At 43.5% G+C, this 26,310-nt stretch overlaps 1 protein-coding gene across 1 annotated transcript in view; it reads left to right on the top strand.

Annotated features, from left to right (window-relative positions):
• LOC126272947 (lachesin-like) overlaps positions 1–26,310 on the top strand; it is a 384,023-nt gene that overhangs the window by 298,413 nt on the left and 59,300 nt on the right. The window contains exon 3 of the mRNA XM_049976245.1: positions 20,681–20,796. Within this exon, the coding sequence (XP_049832202.1) occupies positions 20,681–20,796 (116 nt within the window). The remainder of the gene's footprint in view (positions 1–20,680; positions 20,797–26,310) is intronic.

The raw sequence follows: 26,310 nt of genomic DNA, 5'->3' as shown, positions 1-26,310 counted from the left end.
GGCGATTTTTCCCGAGAGTGCGCCTGTGTATGGAATAAATGCCTACCTCCTCCCTCGTGACTTCATCCATCTCAATAGGTTGTGCTGCAGTGGTTGGGTGGAGAGCACGTTGGATCTGCCACTCTGAGTACCCATTTTTTTGAAACACAGTTCTCAGATGTTCCAATTCCTGGGGTAGACTCTCTGTGTCAGAGATAGTGCGCGCCCTATGTACTAGAGTTTTTAGTACCCCATTCCTCTGTGAAGGGTGGTGGCAGCTGTCTGCGTGCAAATACAGATCAGTGTGTGTTGTCTTTCGATACACCCCATGACCTAGGGTGCCGTCAGCCCTTCTCCTGACCAAGACGTGAAGGAAAGGTAATTTACCCTCTGTTTCAGTCTCCATAGTGAATTTGATGTTGGGGTGTATGGAGTTTAGATGTGTAAGGAAGTCAAGGAGTTTATCCATACCATGTGGCCAGATGACAAACGTGTCGTCCACGTAACGGAAAAAGCAAGTAGGTTTCCATTCGGATGACGACAGGGCTTCCTCCTCGAAGTTCTCCATGTACAAATTCGCTACCACCGGTGAGAGTGGGCTACCCATGGCGACTCCCTCCGTTTGTTCGTAGTATTCTCCATTCAAAAGAAAGTACGTGGAAGTGAAGACATGCGTAAAAAGTTCAGTGGTATTCTCGTCAAACCTCTGACCAATGAACTCTAGCGACTCTCGCAGGGGTACCCTCGAAAACAAGGAAACGACGTCAAAACTTACCATGATATCTGACTCATCCAACCTGAAGCTATCAAGGCGTTTAACAAAATCCACGGAATTACGGATGTAATGAGGGCATTTACCCACAGGGTACTACGCAGCGCGCCACTATGGTCGTGGTTCGATTCGAACCCTACACCACTTTTCCAATTAGAGTAAGGTTTCAAACGCAGAACTGCCAACTTCAATATACATTGTGATCCACTTTTCAAATGACCGCACACAGGACAGAAGCATATCTGCGGAAATGTCAGCAGGAGCGTTTCTGATGCGGTCGACCATGTCTTCACGACCTGTTGGCACTTGATGGTACACTTTATCTTTTTGATGTCCCCACAGAAAGAAATAAGGCGAAGTCAAATCCGGAGACCTAGCGGTCTATCACTTCCCGTGTTTCAATAACTTAATGCTCTGGACTATCGTCATGCTGAAACCCTGTATATTGTCGAACGTCCAGGGCTACATCCTGGAGTACTACAGGGAGTTCCTGTTCTGAAAACGTTCAATATTAGCGTTCATTTAAAGTGCGTCCATAAAATTTGTACCAATGGGTTTGTTCCCCATGATGTCACACCATACGTTAACTAATCAAGACGTTAATGGTCAACTTGTCGTAACCAGTGAAGATTGTTTACACCCCAGTAATGCATGTTACTCCGGTTAACGCTACGTTGGTTTGTGAATGTAGACTCATCGGAAAATAGTACCTCGTTAAAGAACGTGGGGATCGTCTGCATTTGTCTAAGTCCCCATTCACAAAACACTACCCGGTTATGGTAAACGCTGCCACGAATTTTTTGATGCAGTGACATGTGGTATGGATGATACTTATGATGAAGCAGTATTGGGACAAGACCTCCTACGGAAATATCGAAATCACTGTGAACTTCCTTACCCGTGAGTTGTGATGCACTGACGCTAGTACTGCTATTTCATTCGCTTCTACTGTAATACGTTTGCTTTGTTTCCTTTTGCCCGTTTGTATGCTGCCATCACACATAAAGGCGTTCACAACCTTGTAAAAGAACGAACGAGAGCGAGCTTTCTCTGGAAAACGCTCGGCTACGAGGCAAAACACCAGCCTCCACGGTTCTCCTACATTCTCCATAAATCAGGATCATTTCAATTTTTCCTTCCGTGATTGCAACATTCATCGCATAGTTGCACGTATGTTGTCCAAGTGACAGGAGGGTGTGCACCCAATAAACACTGCGCAAGTATTTTAATGTTTAGACACGCTATCTGTTCTGCGTCTGCACGATACGTGAGCTCCGGTCGCAGTGTACTACCTGTTATGATACGTTGTAGTTCGCTAAACGGCCACGGCGTCGCGTCAAGTAGTCTCCTGTTCTGTATGTTGAAGCAATACAACGTTGCGAATGAGGTTTCCTATTAGAAGTTATGAAATACTGGCCTGTCCTACCCTCGCAGCATGGAGGTGAGGTCCCAAGTGCTATTGGATGTTCAAGAGCCATTGAGTAGCACGTTGTAAATTACGTTGTGTGCCCATTTCCATTCCTCCGAATCCAGCGCATCTGTGGCGAAACGAAGAAAATGCTTCAGGTAAAACACACGTAGATTTTTCAGTAGAATCGTGACGTGCAATAAAATACAGGGATTCACACTGAAGATTTCATAGTTTTCGCCCCCACCCTTCGCACGGTGTGCATTGGCGGTTCGAATATTGTATTCTTGGATGTACCCCACAGAGAGAAACAAACTGGAATTATAACTTTTTTAGTCCTATGTCTAGTTTTAGAGGTGTTTTAATGTCTTCAGTTAAAATTAACTACCTATATACGAAATAATTACACATTCATAATTACTAAATTAATTGATTTCCTGTTACCATTTACAAGAGCAAAGACCGATTATAAAATTCTTAACTTATGAGGAAGAGAAATCATTGTGGATTAATGGATGTCATTCAAAGAAGAACTACTTTCTTGAGCTAGTTCGATAATTCCCTGCTTCACATTATCATTCAGTAAATGCGGGATTTATAATGGGAAATAGGTAAGCAGTTACAGATACTGCACTCGTTCTCCTGATCTGAATACAAATTTCAGTACCCTGGCATCTTTGTCACGTTGCAGCCCAGTCTTCTGGGGAGATTCAGATCAAGTCCGCAGACTTTTTTTGTAAGAGAGCAGTGCCATTGATAACGAAGGGAACCATAAAAACATTCTTTCAACATTTTTGGCGGTTTTCCCAATCTGTTAATCATTACTGGTTAATATTAATAATCGTTAATATTAACAACAGTTACGGTGAAACAGGTTTCCAAACAAACAGCAGTGTTTATGTTTCACACTAGAGATGTGTTTGCTGGCACATATTTCATACTCAACCCAGAACCAGACCACAAAACGAACACCTAATAAAAGTAAACCTACCTGTACAACTAATACTTGTCTGTTTCTAACTTTTAAGTTCAAGTACATTATAAGTCACTACTGCGAATTATCTGTTTATATGGACGCTAGTATTACATTTTCTTATTTATATTGAACGTAATAAAGTAGTTCTTAATACTTTTAATACACTGTCCTGAATCAGCCAAGAGCACCAACACATCTGTTATCGTACCAAGTGTTTTGTAAATCTGAGTTGTATTGGCTGAGTGATTTATTTGTACATTTCACAGAGGCCTCATATTTTTTTCATACTGTTATTATTAATCGATGATAATATGAGAGCGTGTTAAAAAATTAAAGCCTCCGAATATTTAATGTGAAAACTATTAAGGCTTTCTAAATAAAACAAATGTTATTAATATCCTATATTTTTGTCCTTCACGTCTGCCCTTTTATTCGTCATCATAGTTATTCTGTCAACGAACACTTTTCTCTCAAGGACCAATAGACTGAATCTGTTGGTAAGGTCAATTTAGAAATTTGGTTGACGGAGCCATACCTCGCCTCTGCTTTCCCCGCTTCGTCACTATCAAAGTGAAGCCCTCGAAGACGCTCGCAAAGTTTTGAAAACAGATGAAAATCGGATGGGACCATGTTGGGTAATGTATGGAGGCTAATCGTTGACAGTGAATCCAAGGCACCGGATTGTTGCAAATGTCGCAGCGTTCGTGTGTGGTCTGACATTGTTGTGGTGAATAAGAGGGTGCTCGATATGTCGAGCAACTCTTCGAATTAGAAAAGGGATTACAGTAGGGTGTTTTTTCACCATGGACATAGTTACGTTACACAACACCATGTTACACATTACAGTTCTGAGTCCTCTAGCGGCAGAGGGCTGCAAATATTTAGATATGAAGGAAGTTCAATATTAATAACGGTTGGCTTATTTACACAGTTCAAGGGTTTCCACATAAGAAAATCGTAAACCTTACTTTATAGCACGCTCTCGTACATAAAAGACAAGACGAAAATATTAGGTTCATTCTAGGAAATACTATAACAACAGTTAACAGAAATTAGGAATTTCTCTTATACTGTGAAATTGCAAACAATATTCATCAGAAGTGAAGAGTATCTGAATTAAGGCCCAGTTAAATTTCAACATTATACAAGCCAAACACACACACACACACACACACACACACACACACACACACACACACACACACACACACACACACGTACACACACACTGGAATGCAAGAAAATATCATGCAACGCAGCACTACTATTTTAAGTTAAAATCCTAATAGCATTTCGCCGTGATTTTTATTTGTCGATGTAAAATATGCTATAAAATCAGGAAATATTGGCATCGTTTCTGGTTCGAGATATTCATTGAAGTTCCAGGTCTTAATAATTAATCCTCAGGTCTGAAATGGTTTCCACAAAGCAAACTGCATGAAGTAAGGTTAAAGCTGCTGCGTTTCACAGCAATAATCCATTTCTTTAAAATCTCTTTGCTCTGTGGAGGGAATCTACTCAAACAAAACAGTGAATTGACAAATACTCGCAGTCACGTAGAATTTGCACAATATTCTTTTCATACATAGTCTTATTAACTGTGAAATGTTAATCACTTTCGTTGTTTCACCTATTCGTACAGTGATTGCAGGATAAGAAAACACCATTTGGAAAATACTCATTTACTTACTGATCGACAGAAACTTTTTGCCAACTGCTAGATGGGGAACGATACAGTCGGTATTAATACGCTGGCGCGTATAAACTTCATGTTTCAAGACCATACTTCTGCATCCTCATAGTATAGAGATCACTGCGTAGTATAAAGCCCGAGTATCTCTGATCTTTCATCCATGTCGATACTCGACCTATGTGGGTAAAGCGGATCAATTCGGATACTGAAGGGAGAATTTCTATTTATTGTTCGTTTTCTTACGTTACGGCCTCTGCAGGACCACGGGTAGCTCCTTCGTGGGCTGCATTTTCCTCTTCTTCTCCAAGAACCTATTCATTCTTTCTCTTCTTCTCTCACGCTCTTCTTCCAAGATGTTCGGTGTCCTTTTCTTCCGTCGGCTCCACTAGTGACACTCTAATCTTCTCCTGTACTCTTCTCTGTCGTATATTGGTCGGTATATTGGTCGGAGTATATTTGTTCCTCCAATTTTCCTTTCCTTCGACCCTGATCCCCAATTCTAACCACTCCTTCCCAAGTTCAACAACCCACTTGGTTCCTGTCTTTCCCCCTGTCCTCTCTGTCGTTTTCCACACTCTTCTTCATTCTGCTCCTACTCAACCTAAATACATGTCCAGCAAACCTTGGCCTTTTGAGTCTGATCCCACCCGGATATTGTTCTCATGTTCTGGTACAGTTCTTCCCAAGGTCTTCGCATCCATCTCTCCCCACCACTTTTCGGACCTAGAATTTATCTCAGTATTTTTAGCTCTTCTTCCTCTAGTTGTTCTGCCCAATGTCTTCCTAGTGTCATCGTCTCAGCAGCATATAATACTGTATTCCTCACGGTTGCCTTGTAGTGGCTTATCGTTGCCTCTGTCGATATGTTCTTTCTATTGTATATCTCTCTCGTCGTCTTCTTTATCCTCTCTGTTATTCCCTCCTTGCTCCTGTTCCTTCCTGTTATAAATTCTCCAGGTATTTAAATTTGTCCACCATTTGCACAGTGCCTTCTGGTGTTTTCCAGTCTGCAGTGGTGTTTAATGTCTTTGTCTTGTTATAGGCGATCCTCAGTCCCACCGTTCTGGCTACCTTACTTACGTTGTCGAGTTGTGTCTTTGCGTCTTCTTCCGTCTCACTATTGCTATGTCATCTGCAAAGGCTAGGCAGTCCACTTGAGCCATGTTGCCTTTTTTTGTCTCCCACATGTGTCTTTGGTATTCCCATTTCCTCGTTTATTGCTCCCCACTGCCTGATCAGTTCGTCCAGTGCTATACTGAACAACAATGGTGACAATCCAGCTCTCTGTTTAACACCAGTCTTGATCACAAATTCTTCTGACAGTGTTCCTCTGAATCTCACCCTTGCTTTTGTGTCTGTCAGAATTTCTTTTATGAGTTCTTGTGTAGTTCCATCTAGTCCTCTTTTCCTCAGAATCCTAAGAAGAGCCTTTCTGTTGATAGTCATATGCCCTTGTAAGGTCCGCCAAGGTTATCACTGTCTGTTTTTTAAGGCCCTATGTTATATCTGTTGCTTCAGGATAAATATCTGTTCTATACGTCCTCTTCCTTCCTGAATCCCGCTTGGTAGTCGCCGACTGTACTTTCTATCTGTTCTTCTACTTCCTCGAGCAGGAGTTTTGACAGCAACTTGTATCCGACCCCTAGAAGCGGTATTCCTCTGTAGCTGCTTGAATCTCTCTTGTCTCCATTCTTATGTATTGATATGACAATTGCAGTCTTCCATCCTTCTGGCAACTTGTTTGCTCTCCAAATGTGGTAGCTTATGTTGGTAATATAGTCTATTGCTTTGTTGCCTCCCCACTTTCTCATCTCGGCTGATATACCATCTTCTCCAGTTGCCTTATTATGCTTTAAATCGCTTATGGCATGGGCGACTTCATCCCTGGTTGGAAGGCGTGACTCTCTCTCTTCTGTGTCAGTCCCCAATTTCTGCTCGTCTTCAGGTGGTTCACAGTTCAGTACGTCTTGGAAGTACTCTGCAAAAATCCTACAGCTCTCCTTCGCACTAACAGCCAGCTGCCCTTTCTTATCTCTTGTAAGCAGTTCTCTACCCTTCTATATAATCAGACTCTCTTTGAATTTCCAAAACAAGTGTCTGCTGTTGTTTTTCCTGAAGTTGGTCTCAGTCTCGTCCAGTTCCTGGTTCATCTTCTGTCTTCTGGTCCATCTTATTGTTCGGGCCGCTTCCTTTCTTACTCCCAAGAAAACTTCCAATTTTTCCCGGTCCTTCTTGCTGCTGCAGTCTCTCCAGGCTTTACTGCGAGTCTCTACCGCTTCCTCACATTCCTCGTTCCACCACTGGTGCTTCCGTTGCTTTTCTTCCTGTTTCGCCATATTTCGCTTCATGTCGTCCCATTCACTGAATGATTCACTCATATCTGGATCAGTAGTGTTTTAATTGGTCTCTGTCTATCTTCATGTTTCCAGTTCTTCTATTCGTGTGTGACAGTCTGTCCCTGCTTGGAATCCAAAGGCACTTAACTTCTGTAAGATAATGATGCAAATCTATTCTTGAGTTCTTCTTGACCTTTGTGTTCATGATCTCTTTAGAGTTTGTCCAGCTAATTGCTACGTGAAGGGAGGATTGCAACAAATCGCGAACTTGCCCCCCCCCCCCCCCTTCCCTTGTTCGCAGCTTGGCCTGATAGACTATAACCCATTCTAGATTTTCCCATTTGGGTCGTCCCTGTATCCACAGAGTCATTTTAGTTAAGATTACGTTGAAGTGGCAAACTGGAGCACGTGTTGTGCTTGATATACACTTTTATTCGCGAATATCTTGATCACATTTGGTGTATTCATTATATTTAAACAGTTTCGACACTAATAAGTCTTCATCATAACTAGTATCTTGGTACGAAAGTAAAAAATCAGTTCGTCTTTTAGCCAAACCGTGGTTAATTTATTTTCGTCTGAGAAGAAATTAATGACCAACCTCACTTAACACTCGTTTACAGCACAGATAACGACGTTGTTTACCGAAACTCTCTTTCCACCTAGTCTTATTTCTTCATCGCAGGAAATTAATGACCACTTCTCATAACAGTCATTTTCATCACAGATAACCTCATCGTTCACCGATATACTCTCTACTTCTAGTTCTTATTCCATAGGTTATGAAACAGAGAAAAGTTTCATGATTCTAAATGGATGGTTTCGGATTGATGTGGAGCTGTTTCGCAGTTCAATAGTTGAACATTGCCACTGTTATAGACAATGCTCGAACAGGCGCAATTTACAGGAGAAGGCCAATGTAATTTATTGATAATCTTCGACACTTTCGCTTCAGAGTCTTTTGCATACGATCCAGTTGTTTTGCGTAGTAAGAATTTGAATCATAATTCGTAGGAATCACGTTCCCCGCAAGAAGGACGCGTGTGTCGGTGCATTCAGGAATGATATCTTCAAACCGCAAAAGATACCACATCAATAATGTTTTATTCACAAATAGTTTCAATTATAGATTCTCAAGACTACACAGAATCACAAATATTGCATCGAAAGGCAGTTCATTAAGTAGTTAGATATAAAAGAACGCTCAGTTGTTCATAATGCCTCTACCTGAACTTTAGTTCGCTGATTTCGGCTATTCGAAAAAGTTGTCAGAGCAGTATTTTGCGGATAATAATATTGGATAAACTTTGGAAAAGCACGGTTACGTTTGCGTATTGAAATGAAGTCCTAGCCTGTGGCTGTCGCAGGCATCAGACAAGCGTTAAGTACAAAACACTATTAGAAAGTCGGGCGAAAACACAGTAGTTTACATAATCCCGAACGAGTCCAGTCACACATAAACTGGATGACTTCCAGTCCACTAGAGAACGAGACCGAATGAGCTAGATTGCGTCTTTGCTTTAGTGCCGTCAACATTACATAAAAGGTAGTATCGTACACAAGGAATCTTGAGGACGTGGCTGGAGCCAACCAAATAGTCCGTCTGCTTGCTCCTTTCAATAGACATAGAAGCACCATCCCAGGGAGACCGTATCGACAGCAACAGTATAAGGACGGTGAATAGTGATTATGATGTCATTATAGCAACTATGTTTACGGAAGTTAATAAATCAGACAAGAAGGCTAGTAGAGTGTTTCTCCTAGCAATAGTTGATAAACGGTTGTTATCATCTCAATTACAGAGTGAACTGACATGTCTTAGTTCCAGAAAGATGGACGTAGAGGAATTGTGGACAAAGTTTAAGAAGCTTGAAAATCATGGTCTGTAGAACTATGTGCCTAGTAAGTGGATTAAGGGCGGGAAAGACGTAAAATAGGTTAACAAAGAAATAATGAAAATGTTCAGGAAGCAGAGTCCGTTGCACTCTCGGTGCAAAGGTTAGTGGAGCGTCTGTGAAAAGATTTATACGCGAAGCTTCCAATAGCTACCACCGTAGTACCTTAGCAAAAGATCTAGTGGCGAACCCGAGAAAATTCTGATTCTATGTATAATCGATAAGAGGTTGTAAGACTTGCATCGTTGACGAATCTGGTGTGGCAGTTGAAGATAGCAAACCGAAACGGAAGCTTTAAATGCCGCGTTTAAAAAATCATTCAGGCAGGGGTATCGTACCCACTAACCTTCGTTTGACCACCGAACAGCTCCGCGCATAGACGGCATAGTGATAAGCATCCCTGCCGTAGAGAAACAATAAATATAAAGAGCTGTAAACAAATAAGTCGCCAGGTCCGGATGGTATCCCAAATTGGTTTAACAAAAAGTACTGTACGGCACTGGCCTTCTACTTAGCTTGCGTTAATCGCGAAGTCCCAAGCGATAGGAAAAAGGCGCAGGTGGCTCCTGTACATGAGAAAGGCAAAAAAACTGACCCGTATAATTACAGAGCAATATCCCTAACATCGGTTTGCTGCAGAATCCTTGATCACATTCTCAGCTGGAGTACAATACATTTTATTAAGACTGAGGAGCTTATGTGGACGAATTTACATGGATTTTGAAAGAATCGCTCGCGCGAAACTGCCCACCCTTTCCTCACACGGTACACTGCGAACTACGAATAAAGGACAACAGACAGATTCCATATTTCTAGATTTCCGGAAAGCGTTAGACCGGTGCTTCATTGTCCACTGTTAATTGAGGTACTAGCACCCAGTACGTCGCCCTCGACGGCGAGTATTCATAAGAGACAAGGGTATTGTCAGGAGTGTAGCAGGGAAGTGTGACACGATCTCTGTTATTTTCTGTGTACATGAATGTTCTGATGGACATGGTAATATGTGATTGTTTGCTGATGATGCAGTGGTGTGCGGGAAGGTATCCAAGGTGAGCCACTGTAAGAGCATACAAGGTAACTTGCACAAAATTACTAGCTCGTATGATGGATGGCAGCTAACTCTGAATGTAGGAAAATGTAAGTTAATGTGAATGAGTAGGATAAACAAACCCGTAATGTTAGGCTACAGAATTACTATTATCCTGTTTGACAGAATCACGTCGTTGAAATATCTGGGCGTAGCGTTGCAAATCGACATGAAATGAATGAACATGTCGGAACTGTTGTATGGAAAGCAAGTGGTCGACCTTGGTTTATTGGAAGAATTTTGGGAAAGTGTAGTTCATTTGCAAAGGAGACCCCATGTAGGATGCTAGGACGACTTACGCTTGACTACTGCTCAAGTGTTTGGGTCCGCGCCAGGTCGGATTAAAAGAAGACACTGAAGCAATTCAGAGGCGATCTGCTAGATTTGTTACCGGTAGGTTCGAATAACACGGAGGTCTTGCGGAGATGGTGCAGCAATTCAAATGGGAGTCCGTGGAGGGTTCTTTTCCTGGATCACTTTTGAGAAAAGTTAGAAAAGAGCCATTTGAAGCTGACTGCATTTCGCGTGAGGGTCACGGAGAAATGTACGAAAAATTAGGGTCATATTCAGGCATATAGAAAGTAGTTTTTCCCTCATCTATTTACGAGTGGAACAGCAAAGTAAACTGCTAGTAATGGTACGGGGTACTCTACACCATTCATCGTACGATGGCTTGAGGAATATGTATGTAGATGTCGTTGTAGACGTCGCGCTCATACCGAGCAACACAGCAACATGGCCTCCGTTCGGCGAGGGAGAGACTCTGCAAGTTCTCTCATGTGTGGCATGTCCTCTTGAAGCTCATCTATTATTTATTTATTTATCGTCATACATCCAAGGATCGTCTCACGATGATACAGTATTTATTATGGTTATACGGTGCCAATCAACATGCGAAAATATAACATAGAATATGGATAACATGATCGAAGCGGAAAGGACAGATAATCTACGAGAATAGGACGGGTTGTCGGCCGTGATCTTAGTTAAGGAACCATCCTGGTATTTGTCTTAGCGATCTAGGAAAACCACGGAGAACCCTTATCAGGATGGCTGGGCAGAGCAACTCCATCCTCCCGAATACGAGACCAGTGTCCCAACAACTTCCTAGGCACTGAGGACACCCCTGGTGACTCCAGGACTGCTTCCGGTCACTTATAATGTAAAACGTATGCCACTTTTCACTGCCGCTCACACTAAGACACCCACAGATGACTCCTGGACTGAGATGATGCTGCTGTGTCCTTTGTCTCACTTCCCGTTTCTTATATTAAAATATGTGCTACTGTTCACAAGAGAAACCAAGCCAATGGAAACAAATGTGTTTCTTCATTCCCTTTGGCAATTTATTATGCGATTTTATCCCATGATTTAAAATGCTGTATTAAGTTTTTGTATGTTTTTCCTGGGTGAATGTAATTCCAACGGCTCTTGTTTGATGGTTATGAGTAGAACAGTTTATGCAATATTTATAAATTTTTATCCTTTATATGCACATGCACCACACACTGATATATGTACTCACTTGGTGCAGTAAGCATATCCAGTTTTTTAAGGACACTACGATTAAGAAAAGGAACTACGCACCACGAAGGAATTATCGGAATAGGACGGAAACCGGTAGACATGATGCACAAGTGCAGCCAGACAAATGACTACAATTTCAGAAAAAAATGTATGATTTATTCAATACAAAGAGCTTCTCAAATTCATCAAGTTGATAACGCTTTGGTCCACCTATCGGCCTTCTGCAGGCAGGTAACCGGCTTAGCCTTGATTGAGTTGTTGGATTTACGCCTGTGGAATATCGTTCTAAATTCTATCTACTTGGCGTGTTACACTGCCAGAATCCCGAGATCGTTGGAGGGTGCTAGCCATAACGCTCCAGATGTTCGCTACTGGGGAGAGACCTTACTGGCCTAGGTATGTTTAGCAAGAACGAAGATAAGCAGTAGAAACTTTCACCGTGTGAAAGCGGGCATTATCTTGCTGAACTGTAAGCCTGAGGTGTCTGACATTACGGGAAGCAAAACGCGGCGTGGAATATCGTCGACGTATCGCAGTACTGTAAAGGTGCTCCGGCTGACAAGTAAAGAGGTCCTGCTATAAAAAGTAATGGCACCCCAGACTATCATCACTCGTGGTTGTCGAGTGGTATGGTGGCCGACAGTCGAGTTGTATCCCACTTCTCTCCGGCTGTCTCCTGACACATCTTGGGTCTGGAATCACATTGGCTGGAGCAGAGTTGCCTTGACGTGTCCCGCTTCGATATGAGCCCCAATGACAAATGAAGACATCTCTGGAAACGCCGCGGACACCGAAATAACACGCAGCTGCTCAGCACGTCACCAACTCCAACAAATGGTGCAGGCAAACTCAAGATGACCTACGGTACATGCCGAAACCGGTCCTTCTAAATATACGAAATTTTGCGATCGTGACTGTTTCTTCATAAGTAATTATCACAAGTACAATCACTGACACTCCCAACCATGCTGGTAAAACATCCTTGTTCATCTCAGAACGGCAGAGTTTACACTCCCACGGTTATTAGTTGGATATATTCCGATGTCTACCTTTCCCTACAACTTTTGCTCGTTGCTACTCATCACTATCGTTTCTCCTTGCTTTACTGTCACTCCACTGTGGTGCTATTTAGTTTAACCTATTTAATAGATCTTGAAATTTTCGTCACGTCCACTAAGGCTACCAACAATATCTGCGAATTTTACGAGTGTCATTGTTATTTTTTCTCCCTGGGTTGTAATTCCTTTTATTTCTGTCGTCGCTTCTTTGGCATATAGATTGAATAGTAGAGGTGACGCACTACATACTTCTCGTTTAGCTATTGTAGCCCAAGACTTTTATAATGCTTTTACATTCTTATTTTTTTCCTTTTGGCTTTCGTGAGAATTTCAAAGATTTTTCCTTATTCTACATTTACAGTTTCTCTTGGTCTTCAGTTTTGTTGGTCTTCAGTTTTCTTGTTTGTATCTTGCTTCTGCTATCGAACGGTTCGACAAAACAGTCTCTCTTGTGCGTTTTATCTTTTCCAAAGTCAAACTGTTGATCTCTCAATTTTTTCTTCCATTAAAGGAAATTTTTGTATCCGTGATCGCGTTCTACACTGTTTTTATTGACAGCTTTCGAAAGGCGGGATTGTCATCTCCAGATCCTAAAAAACGTTTTTTGCCTGTACGTCACGTTCCACGGTGCGTTCATTACTCATGACTTGGTAAAAATTTTAATGGAGTGTATGTTGCACATTCCACGGAAATTTGTTAAAAAAATTACGAACCGGTTTGTCACAATTAAAAATATTCACAGCTGAATTGTACGTAGTGGAACATAGCGTGTCTGTATGCGCAGGTCTCCTTTGACACTTATTATTTCTTAAATTCCACAATTTACAGTAAAAGCTCACATTTATGCTAATTTTTACATTTACATGACAAGTGAAGCACATAGTGAAACTTTATTACTGGAGTTGTAAAATATATTTCGAGTGAGAAAGTTCCAAGATCTGTTTCATTCGCACTGTAAATGCAAACATTGCACTAAATGTGCACTTTTACCACATAACGTGGATTTTAACAACTGGCAAGCATGGAAAGAGTGCTACATGTGTAGACATTGAAAGTTCCACAAGGTGCGATTTAGCTGGGTATATTTTGACTTGAGACAAACCAAACTGTAATTAATTTTTTGACAAACCTGTGTACAATGTGTGACATACTCTCAAAGATAATATTAACTTGTCATGAGTAATTAACACAGTATGGAACACTACGTGCAACCAGAAACGTTTAAAGATGTTAAGACGGCAGTCGTACCTCTCGAAAGTGGTCGATAAAAAATATACATATCACTCCTTCTAGTTTCTCATTCTGAGGAACTTCGATCAAATCCTTTTTCATTCTTCTGTGCATTATTTTTATGATCAACTTGGGTACCCAAGACGTTAAGTGGATTGTGAGATATTTCCCGCCCTTGGCAACCACCCTGGCTATCTTCGGCACTGTGTTTGCAAAACTGTTCCGAACGTCTGGTGGTACATTTGCAGGCTCAGTGTGTTTACAAATCAGCTTAACTAAGTAACTCTGCCCGTACAGGCCATGAAGGCTCAACGGTACCGACAGGCCTACGTGTAATCCTCAGCCCACAGGCATCACTGGATGGGGATATGTAGGGGCATGTGGTCAGCACACCGTTCTCCCGGCCGTTCATCAATTTATGAGACCGGAGCCGCTATTTCTCCATCAAGTAGCTCCTCAGTTTGCGCCGGTCACTGTGGCCGAGCGGTTCTAGGCGCTTCAGTCCGGAACCGCGACACTGTTGCGGTCGCAGGTTCGAACCCTGCCTTAGGCATGGATGTGTGTGATGTCCTTAACTTAGATAGGTTTAAGTAGTTCCACGTTCTAGGGGACTAATGACCTCAGATGTTAAGTCCCATAGTGCTCAGAGCCATTTGAACTATTTCTTCCTAAGTTTGCCTCACAAGGGCTGAGTGCACCCTGCATGCCAACAACTCTCGGTTTATTGCCACTTGAGCCATTAATTTTACAAATTCCGAAGAAATGTTATGTATGCCATCCCGATCATTTGATAACAAGGCTTGTTTTATTAAATTGTAACTCTGTAACATGATCCCTCTCATTGAGGACTTCAGTGAACTTGTTGCACCTAACAGCTGTCTTTCCTGAATCTAACAGTGAGATTCCTCTGCACCTTTTCTGATTTTTACCAAAAGTGTTTTGCCTTTCTTATATAATGAATTTGTCGTCTCGACAATTTCATTTTATATTTCCCCACCCTCTTAAAAGAGCTGAAAACTGCTTCACTTTCTAGACTACTAAGTAGATGAAGCACCCATTGGTTCTGTTAGTGTAATTATTGGCTTGATGTAGCAGTCCCATCATCTAGACCACAAAGGATGCCATCCAGAAATCCGAGAACAGAGCCCTTCATGTGTCAACAAAGCAATGAGTTTATAACTATGCTTTTTTTAAAAAAAATTCTTTATTTCAAACCAATATTATGATACAAAATAACCCACCACCTGAAGCATTAGTGGGTCTTTACTTACATACAATAATACAGTTACTACAGCATTCATTACGTAATATTATTAGCTACTTTTTAGTGTTAGTTTTTATTTTCGCTATGGGCATTTCTACTTCTAATATTAACCTACTTAACCTAACTGCAACGTTACACACGTGCCAGCGTGAGTATAAACCTACTGTTTGTGGCCGGGCCCACTGAGCTGATCCCAGTGGGCATGCCCCTGGCACCGGGCTGGCCCAAGACGTTTGAACCGCTGCAGTTTATACTAAGGTATTATCCTAACTTATCCTACTTCTTAACCTATTCCTATGCTACTGTCAATTTCAGTGTGTTTGTCAAATCCGGTAGAAATGTGCACCCTCCTCCTGGTCCAGGAGCGTGGCGGATCCCAGCCGTGAAACGGCTGGCCAATTCCACGTCCGGCGGAAAGGGACGGGTGCACTTAGGTCTGGTCACGTGTTTGTCAATTTCGGGTTAATTTTGGTTGTTCCTGAGAAAGTCCTTTAATATTTTGCCCGAGATCTCATTCGCAAGATTATTTAGAATTTGAAAGTGATCCTCGCGCCTGAGTAAGTGGTACGTGTCTTGATTTGGTAGTTGGAGTCTGAGTTGTGATGCTACTTCGTCGAAGAGATGGCACTCATACACCACATGGTCTGGGGTGCCCTGTGGGGCCCCACAGTCACACGCTGGTGTAGCCCGTTTCCCAAATCTGCATAAGTATGCTGGATAGGGTCCATGTCCAGTGAGGAAGTGCAGAAGTCCTCTAGATGGCTTGAAGTATCTGAGCTGTAAGCGCTCCTTGATATTTGGCAGCAGCTCATGCGTTCTCCGACCTGTTTCGTCCGCATCCCATTGCTCTTGCCAAAGTTCTTCCCCCCTATTTCTAATTTCCGATTTAGAGCCCGTGTAGATCCCCATTATTTCTATCATTTTATCCCTGTTGCCTTTCTTGGCCCAGTACCATGCCGCCTGTTCTCTTATTTTAATGTCCAGAGGACACAGCCCCATGAGTACTAATAGCGCCCCCCCCCCCCCTGGTGTTGTTCTATATGCTCCTACAGAGCGCAGGAGCATATTCCGCTGCACTCTCCTCACGGCCATGGCAGGCATGACCCTCGTGAGCCTGTGAGCCCAGACTCCTGACGCGTATCCCACAATGGAGGTCAGTATGCTGTTATGATAGAGTTTGATTAGGTCTGGTGGTAAGTGAAACCGCTTGTGTCCTATGCCAATGAGTTTATTCAGTGTTTCTAGGGATCTCTGTGTTATTGTGTCAACATGCGATGTATAGTTCCATCTCTCATCGACGATTACGCCCAAGTACCGGGCCTCACGTCGCCGAAGCACTGGCGAGCCGTCTATTCTCACCGTCGGGTTCCTAACTAGTTGTCCCTTGAGCAACAGATATGTAGATTTACTGGGTGATATAGTCATTTTTGTTCTGTGACACCATGTGGTCAAGATAGAAATTGCTCTCTCAATTTTCGGTTCCAGTTCTTCGCGGCTACGGCCGCCAACCAACAGAAGGAGGTCGTCTGCGTAGGCTATGCCCTCTAGCACATCCTCGCTATTCTGCAGATCTTCTAAGAGTGATTCCATTGTTATGTCCCAAAAGAGTGGCCCAAGGACAGAGCCTTGTGGACACCCCTTTGTAATCTGCTTTCTGACCCTCCCGCTAGGGGACGATAGCCAGACCTCCCTTCCCTCACAGTAGCTCCTAAAACAACCATATAGCGGCCTGGGACACTCTTTCTCCCGCAAGCGAGAGAAGAGCGAGGGCCACCACAGATTGTCGAAGGCGCCGCTGATATCCACCATGATGCCAACAATGTATTTGTGCGGGGCTGAGCCACAGACCTCCGCGGCAAGGGCGATAGCGTCAGACGCTGATCTCCCCGACCGGAAACCGAATTGCCTGTCGCACATCCCACACAACACACGATGTGCAGCCAGTCTGTCTGCCAGCAACCTCTCAAAAAGTTTCCCCAGTATGTCTAGTAGGCAGATAGGCCTGTACGATTTGGCCTCTTTTGGGTCCTTATCTGGGCCTTTCTTGAGTATTACAACATTTGCCTTCTTCCAGGTGTTAGGGAATTTTCTGAGTCTCAAGCACTCATTGTACAACTTGGTGAGAGGTGCCACCAGCTGGGGAGCCAGGAACTGCACCACTTCCGCTGTGATACCGTCTGGTCCAGGAGCCTTCCCCTTTTTGAGGGCTTTTATCTGGGCGTCGACCTCCTCTTCTGAGAAGGGATAGACCATACTGTTATTTTCATAATCTTGTCGGTCTTCCTCCCTGATCAGCCTTTGTACTTCCGTATCCTCTTCTTCCACATCATCAGGCAGCAGGACCCAGAGAAGGACCTCGGCAGTTTCCTGCCAAGTCTCCGTCATCCGGTCCCCGCTCCTGACGGTGGACAGCACCATAGGCGATCTTATTTTCTCCCGTACTAGTTTGTAGGGGGTACCCCATGGGTCTGTGGCGAGTTGATTTAAAACAAATTTTTCCCAGCTTGCAAGTCGGACTGCCCTGAGCTCCAGTTGAAAATGATCCTTCGCCTCTCTGTAGATCTGTAGCCATCGCTGTTTTTCCCTCCAGACGGCACACCGCTGGTAGTACCTCCTAGCCCTCCTTACAGACTGGCGCATCTGTTCTAGTTCTGTCGACCATGGTGTTGGGGAGGCCGCGATGGCTCTCCTCCTGGTTGGTACGGCTGCTTTCACCGCTCTGTTGACTGCACTCACCAGTTCTTCGGCGTATAGCTCCACGTTTACGTCACCTTCCGGCCATGTCGGAATGTCACACTCTCTCGCCAGGCGATCCCAGTCGGCCTTATTGTAATTGAATTGCAGCTCCCACCCCATGTCCCAGCGGCACTCCCTGTCTCCCAGTGAGAAGGTAATCAGATTGTGGTCACTTGTTGTCATGTGTTCCCATACTTTCCAATCAATTACCTTGGTTGCGGCGTTGGGCGTTACCAAGGTAATATCAATATTGGTACCTTCTCCCCCGCCACCTGCATAGGTAGGGGGGTGCCCTTGCTTGTTGGCGACCATAAGCTGTAAGGCCATGATGGTCTCTTCAGCCTTTTCTCCGCGTTCATCTCTTGTGCCGCTGAACCATAGGGGGGACTTTGCATTTATGTCTGCTGTGACTAGTATTCTCCGCCCCTGCAATGCCGTGGTTATCTGAGTTAGTTTATCTAAGAACTCATCAATCTCCCTTCCGTACTGGAAGTACATATTAACGATGTACAATACCCCGATGGGTGATTGCAACTCCACGACATTGCAGTGGTCATCAGAAAGCTGTGTAAGCACTGTAACTCTCAGTGCCTTGTTAATGATTATGATTGCAGCTTTTGGCTCACCTGTGCTGTGAGTTATTTGCCAGTTGGCAGCTGTAAAGGGGATCCGTCCAGCTTGAGAGTATGGCTCCTGTAGACAGAGTATGTCAAGTCTCCTCTCCTCCACCACCTTCCGGAGTTCCTGCGTGACTAGTCTGCTGTTATGACAGTTGATCTGCCCTACGTTTGTAAGGCTCAGTGGAAAAGTATGTTCTAATATGCGACTCTGGCCAGGCCTTACTCCAGTCGTGTGCAAGCCTTCCATTTGTAATTACAGACTGGTGATATAGTTCTTCCAGATCAAATTTTTCGTTTCGCCTTTCGAATACTTTTTTCACCAAGTCACGCAGGGCTCCAAAGTCAGTGGGGAGATTCATTGTCTTGAGCTGTATTCTATCTACAGCCTCCATTACCGAAAAGGTGACGTTTCTACCATATTCGTGGCCAACACGCACCACATGCCTTAAAGCGGTGGTGAGGACAGCCGGCTCCTCCAGGCGCGATAGCTGCAATGCCTGTTCCAAATTTGGGTAAATCCTCCTTGGATCCACTCCCATGCCTCCATAGGAGGGTGGATCTTTCATCGTACTCGTACTGCTCACATCATTGATTTGTATTTTTTCTTCATCAGCTGTGTTGTCTATGATTGTCGGGAAAGTCGAACTCCCTACCACAGGATGCCCTTTTGGTCGCTCATGATCTTTAATCGACCTTCTTCCCCAGCTTGGAGGAGAGGGTGCGTCCTTCTGCCCACTAGGGTCTGTTTGAATCCCTATGTCTACCATTTGCACTTTTCCAGTTGTTGCATTGTTGAACTTCCGCAGAAGTTCTCTAAATCTGCTTGCTCTCGACGCATCCCTTAACCTCTTACTGGGCGACTTCCTTTTGGGCTTCCTGGATGCAGGAACAGACTCAGCCATAGTCTATTCTTGCTATAAGCCGTTGCTCGAGCATCCTGTATGTAGGGCAGTTCCTTCCAGTAGCATTGCAACTTTTCTTTCCTCTCCTTACACAAGGGATACAAATCCCTGTTTTACTACAGGTTTTCCTTGTATGATTTTCTGCCCCACACCTGGAGCAGGCCGGCTTCCTCTCGCAATGCTTTTGGACATGGTCCAGATCACCGCAATTATGACATCTGGGAACCACCAGGTAGTCCCTCACATTAATTGCGTGAAACCCCACATAAATTCTGCCCATAGCGGTCAGTTTGCGCCACATACTCCCCGAGACTTCCGCGACGTGATGGACAACATCACGATCGCGGGGTCCCGTTCTGAAGCGCAACTTAAACTCATTTTTGAAGGCTTCCATATTCATTTCCTCAAAGTTCTGTTCTTTTATAGTTTCATATATCTCATTTTCCTCAATTGCCACAGGTACATCGTATAATATCACCAGCGGATTCCGCTTTTTAGGCGGTTCGCATTTCACTACCTTGTTGAGCTTCGTGTGATTAAGAATTTTGTCCCTGTCTTCTTCTGTGGCAACATTTACAATAACCACATTCTTGGTTGCCTTAACTTTGTTTATTTTAATTTTTTCCTTTGCAGGGTTCACCGTTGTGGTGAATATTTCTTGTACTTTCTTTGTGTCTTGTCCGGCCAGGGGTCTCAAGAAGACCGCCGTGTCCGGCCTTTTCGACACCTTGGCGATTGTCTCTTTTGTGGTTTGCGTTTGTGTTTTTGGAGCCGCTTGCGCAGCTACACCAGCCCATGTTTTTGTCGGCTGTTTACGTAAACGGTCGTTTTCCTTTTCAAGTTCTTCTAGCCGCCCCTTGAGCTTCGCGCTAGCGATCGCCCAGGCGGCGAGCTCCTTTTTAATGGACAGGACAGCAGTATTGCTTATTTTACCGTTCTTTATGCTAGAGTCCAATAATTGATTAATTCTATTGTGCCAGTCAGTTACGTTCTCCTCGTTTTGCCCCAGGCCCTCTTCTGGGATAGGAACAGTAGACATCGAGCACCTCGATTGCACACTCGAATCACTCGTCTCTTGTTCGGCCATGATGATGTAGACGAGTGAATTATAACTATGCTTGATGTAATTGAGATACTGGTCTGAAAACGGCATGGACTTTGTTGTGCATTTGTTTGCGGATTTTGTCGTGTTTACAGGGCAGGTCGCGGAGGAGCCAGCCCCGGTGTTCCTGGCGCCACTCGACAACGTAACGGCCACGCAGGGGAGGGACGTCAGCTTCACCTGCGTCGTGGACCACCTGGGCGAGTACAAGGCAAGTAAGGGTTCTGCCGTCTCAGAACTGCTGTCACCAGAGTAAGCCGTTCAGAAAGGGGTACGTAATACCCCTGTACACAAACCAGAATGCAGTTACGAGAGTCGAACGACATGACAGCGGGTAGTAACTGCGAAGGGAGTCAATCAGAGAGAAACTGGAAGAGTTGAATGTTATGAAAAATGGGAAGAAGTTGAGGAAGGAGTGCGACATGTTATTCAACCTGCATATTGAACAAACTGTAAATGAAACCGGGAGATTTGCAGGAAAAAGAATGAAAGTTCAGGAAGAACAAATAACAGTATTTGAAGTGTGGTGGTAACGTTGTAGTACTGTCAGAGACAACAAAGGACTTTGCCCGTCAGTTGTACAAAATGGATACCGTCGTGACAAGAGGCAGTAGGGGGAACATCAGACCAAAATAGGGGTAGTGGAGCGTAGTCGAATTACGTCTGGTGATTGTCAAGGAAATATATTAGGAAGTGAGACACTACTATTTTGGCGGAAAAAGAGAATTAAAACACTAGTAATAGCAAGAAAAACCTCTCTGAAAAAGAGGGAGACGTTAAAATATCATAAGTGTTAGTGAGTCTTTTCTGCAGGTAATTGTCACGAGTGTAGCCTTGTATAAAATATGTGGTCTTTTACCGAATAGGAACGTGGGCGATGAATAGTAGACACAAGAAGAGGAATAGGAGCTTTGAAATGTGTTATAACAGAATAGCGTTGCAGTTAGACAGGTAAACAGGATAACTTATAAGGAATAATGAACCGGGAGGAAATACATGTACGGCACGACGATACTAAAAGATAGGCTGATAATTAATTTGGACATGTGAAAGGTAAATTGTAGAGGTGGTTGGGGGTAGGGGGGGGGGGGGGGCGAGAGACAGAGAGAGAGAGAGAGAGAGAGAGAGAGAGAGAGAGAGAGAGAGCGACCAAGTCTTGAATATGTTAAGCAGTTCCAAATAGACACAGATTACAGTGTGACTCACCTAAGCTGTCCACTTCAGATATTGCTTGAACCGTTTAAGATATCGTATTCCCGTTTCCACCCAAATGAATTGCGAAAAAATTCTCACTGAACTCTATTTCGTTCGCTCCGCTCGCTGCAGGCTTTCCTCTTATCCTTTGAGTAGTGTTTCATTGTCCTTCGAACACAAATATTGTGAGCATTCACTGTATTGTCATTCATGGCGGACACGTCAGTCGGGATACCTTTCTGCTTACAACTCTACTGTTGTTATGAATTTGGTCACGGATTCTATGTACTCGGGGAAGAACTAGCACATCTAGTTTCTCTCGGTTTGTATAACACTTTTTTTTTTCAAACTAACCAGCTGTCAACACACGTGAATAACTAAGAGACATTGGAAGCTTCATTACTTCAGTACCCTTTTAAATCTTTATCATGGCGGCGCAAATGACGTTTCCTCTTACTTCCGTACGAAATCACGTACTTCCTCATAAGACACCAGAAGGTTCCATGTGCAATACTGACAAATCTTAGGATTTAGTATCGGATTTTGAAGAGTGAAGCGCCGTTTAATTTGTCTATTGTACAATTAGCTGCAATAACTATAGCCATATTTGAAAAAGCTAAGTTGACTCTGGTATCTCTGTATTTAACATAGATATTTTACAGTTCATTTCGGTGAAAATAGAATTACGAAACATTTACCAGTTCAGAAAATATCTGAGATGAGCGGTTATGGTGAATGAACCTGTATAGCCAAAGAACATTTTTCCTTTATTATTCCATTAGTTTTCAGTTCGTGGTGCTCTGTTGTCGCTTAGCTCGTAGCTCTGCCTCCGTCTGTGCCTTGCAGATTACTGAAAGACGTGCATGTTAACATACCTGTCCCACGAGCAGTCGCAGCAGCTTGTAATCATGCCAGTAAGAGCAGACGCAACAGCCTGAACAGTCAACTCAGATACGAATAACCACACTAACAATAGGACGGTTGATGTCTGCCGCTTAGACTATTGGTGCGCATGTGCCCGGGAATGTGATACTGCACGCCCTTCCGACAGCAGACAACTAATGGCGCGATCATAGTGTATTCCTGCTCATTTAATTTAAAGTTACAGTGTAAATGAGGTACGAACCACCCAAGAGTCCTTGCCATATGTTCTATCGATTTGTTTTATTTATTTGTGAGAGCCGCCATTTAAGCTTATAATCTTCTCTGTACCACATGACATTAATTTCACTAATTTTTGATTACGCATGTGTATTGGACACTGATGTATATGAATTTTTTGTAGGCTTTGTACTGTTCTATAATATGACCGAGATAAAAGCAACCTTTCTCTGTAAGCGACAAGATTAGATTTCAATGTTTCTGGTATTCCGATCGCGTGACGGGCGCGATTAATTTCACCGGTACAGTTGATGCTTGAAACTGCTGTGAGTGTTTTTCCGTCGTTGTCTCGGTTATTCAAATCTAGTATCCAGTATACAGCTTACTTCAGAAACACGAAGCGTGGAAACTCTCAAAAACTTCAGAATGCTACTTTAAAAAGTATCGTAATTTTTAAACCCAATGCAGGCGACCTGAAACGTAGCAACTCGTTTGTGTTTATGAGTCGTCTTCATGTGAAATTTCCGTACCGGCGATGCCTACCAGAATACCCTACATTTTATGCCAGTTTTTCGTGGTACCATGTTGAGACGCCCTGCTAAACCTGCAGGGCAGGACAGGTAGATTAAGTTGTGGAAAGGGGCCAAAATAAGCGGCTGTCAGCTACAGTAGAACATACAACCTTTTATTTGATTAAACATTACAAGAGCCAAGAAAATGAAAAGAAACACTTTTAGTTTTGGAACTTAATTCGCGGATGAAAGCGCCGTACAATATCATGCCTTAAGGGCAAGACCACTTTAATTTAAAAACGGCTTAATGCCAATAACTAAAAGCTCAACCAAAATCAGAAATTTAAAAGGCGAAACCTTATCTTAAAACAGTTCCTTAATTAGGCTGAAAGCCGAAAGTGCCTGACACTTTAGGAGCAAAACAACTTAAAGTTAACTGAAGACCCAACACTTAAGACTCAATAACATTAATTTAAAAAATGCCAAAGGCTTTACGTAAAACAATTCTTAAATTAGGCTGAAGGCCCGAACTATCTGTCGCCTTAAGGGCAAAATAACCTTAAACTGAAAATTGGCTAGAAGCCATACAAGCACAAACAACAAGAACAAACAAGAAAAGGCAGTACTCCCAACGGAGCTCAGAAGTTCCGAGAGTCGGCCTGGAATTCAGACACTAACGCTCGCTTAGGTGACACAGGCAGTTGGCCCAACCATTGACGATCTGACGACTACCCAGTCGGCAGACAGTCAACGGACCCACCTCCGTTTCACCCGACTAGCACACAACAGGGAGTTCAATGGAAAAATGTAGAAGGTATTGGCGTCCAAAACCAATTACACACTGAGCCGTCAGACTACACACTATGCTGCACAGCGACAACACGATGAAAATACACTGCTTGAAATTATGTCAATGGCCAGGGAAGAAATCGGAACGTTAACGGCCACAAGGCGAGGATTCCGCTGGTGCACTTCAATTCAACGAAGTACACTTCAACTCCACAGGAGGGTGGCTAAAATTTGCCAACTTGAAAACACACGTTATTGCTCGCGGGAAAATCCCAACAGCCAACAACGAACTCCAAACGACACAATGTGGACAGTAGTGACTTGCTGGTAGATGAAGTCAAAACTCAAGTTCCATTTCCAGGATCGGTGAGCCACCAACCTCGTAGCAATGGGAACAGCACCACACACTCCGACACTGCATAGAGGCCGCAAGCTGGCCAGCCAAACCACGCGCTGCGAGATTTCCTCGCTGCTCCACGCCAACCGACTAAATGCCCGCACACAGCCCAGCCGGAAACTGTAAGCGCCAGGCCAAAGATAGTCCACAGTGCGAATATCGATACAAATCGCTGCTGCCACCGGTGGAAAGAGATTTTATGTTTAGCCTCCCGCGATAACCGCGGTAGACTAAACATGAAATAACAACCGAGGTTTAATCCAATGCATAGCATGAGCCAGCCACGTCTCACATGTGAATTTTCGGAGATCTAAATTACAATTACTTTTGTGAGAGATGAAAGAAGAAGTGTGTAAGATAATTAAAACAGGACGACAATGCAATGACGCAGGGCAAATCATTTGTTTTCGCTCTTAGCACGGAACAGCTTTCAACGTTGTGTGAAACTATTATCAAACAGATGTAGACTCAAGGAAGCTGGTTTGTGCGGGAGTGACACCAAAACACGGAGCTGAACCAGTGTGTCCTTATGCAGACTCTGAACTGTACGCCAAGAGTGTACATTATATAAAGAATCACTCCATTTGAATGACGAGAGGGGATTGTCTCCCATTTTACCCAGTCATCGAGAAATTAAAAACGATTTTCAGGCTCTGTCATGGCTGTGTATGAAAATAAATCTCGGCGCTACTTGCAGAAGGCTATAAATGGATAATTAAGAAACTGAGGATGGTGACATGGGCTATTATAACACATAATACAATAATTTATAAAAGATACATCTTAAAACAAAAATCTCCCATGTTGCCAAGAACAGGCTTCACAAAATTACTTATGGCCAACCACAAGCACTACCATGACATTTAAATGGAAAAAGCGTTACTGATACTTCACTAAACAGGTAGTGGCTACAGTGTGATTGACAACTTGATGTTACTGCACTGATCAGCGTAAACATTATGACCGACTATCTGATAGCCAGTATGTCCACGGACACAAGCGGTGGTACGTCATGTGATGGTAGCAAGAAGTCCTTGGTACGTTGTTGGAGGAATTAGCATCAGATCCGCACACACAACTCATCACATTCCGGTAAATTCTGGGGAGGGGGACGATGAGCTCTGACGCCACGTTCAATCACAACCCACATGTGTCGGATCACGTTCAGATCTGGCCAGTTGGAGGATCAGTACATCAATTGGAACTCACTACTGTGTTGCTCCAACCTCTGCATCATACTCCTGGCCATGTGACATGGCACATTCGTAATGAAAATTACCACTGCCGTTTTTAAAAAATGATCATCATGCAGGGGTTTACGTGGCCTGCAACCAGTGTACGACACTCCAAAAAACTTAAAACACCACATAAGTGCGAAGATATCCCTTAGCCTACAGAACAGGTTTTTCCACTGGAGCTGAGTGGGGATGGAGGAAAAATAGTGCAGCTTTGACAGAGAAAGAAAAGAAGAATAAACCCTGTGATATCTACAAGCTGAAGATTAACGTGTAAGAGATGTGTTACTAAAGTCTAAATTTGTGTCTGTCAGTGAATGTGTACTGTCTAATGACGTCAGAAGTGCTTGACAATTTAGCAATTGTAGAACTCACTCGTGCAATACTCGAGCATTGTATCAGCTGGCAGACAGCATAGAGCAGAGAACTACATCTGTCTGACGATGGAATAAGCGAGAGTCGTCGACTATCACACGTTATTGCCGCAGTTCGGTCTC

Source organism: Schistocerca gregaria, chromosome 5, assembly GCF_023897955.1.
Source record: "Schistocerca gregaria isolate iqSchGreg1 chromosome 5, iqSchGreg1.2, whole genome shotgun sequence".
NCBI classification, from domain to species: Eukaryota; Metazoa; Arthropoda; class Insecta; order Orthoptera; family Acrididae; genus Schistocerca; species Schistocerca gregaria.
The sequence above is the reverse complement of the archived record's forward strand: the minus strand, read 5'-3'. Positions and strand labels throughout refer to the sequence as shown.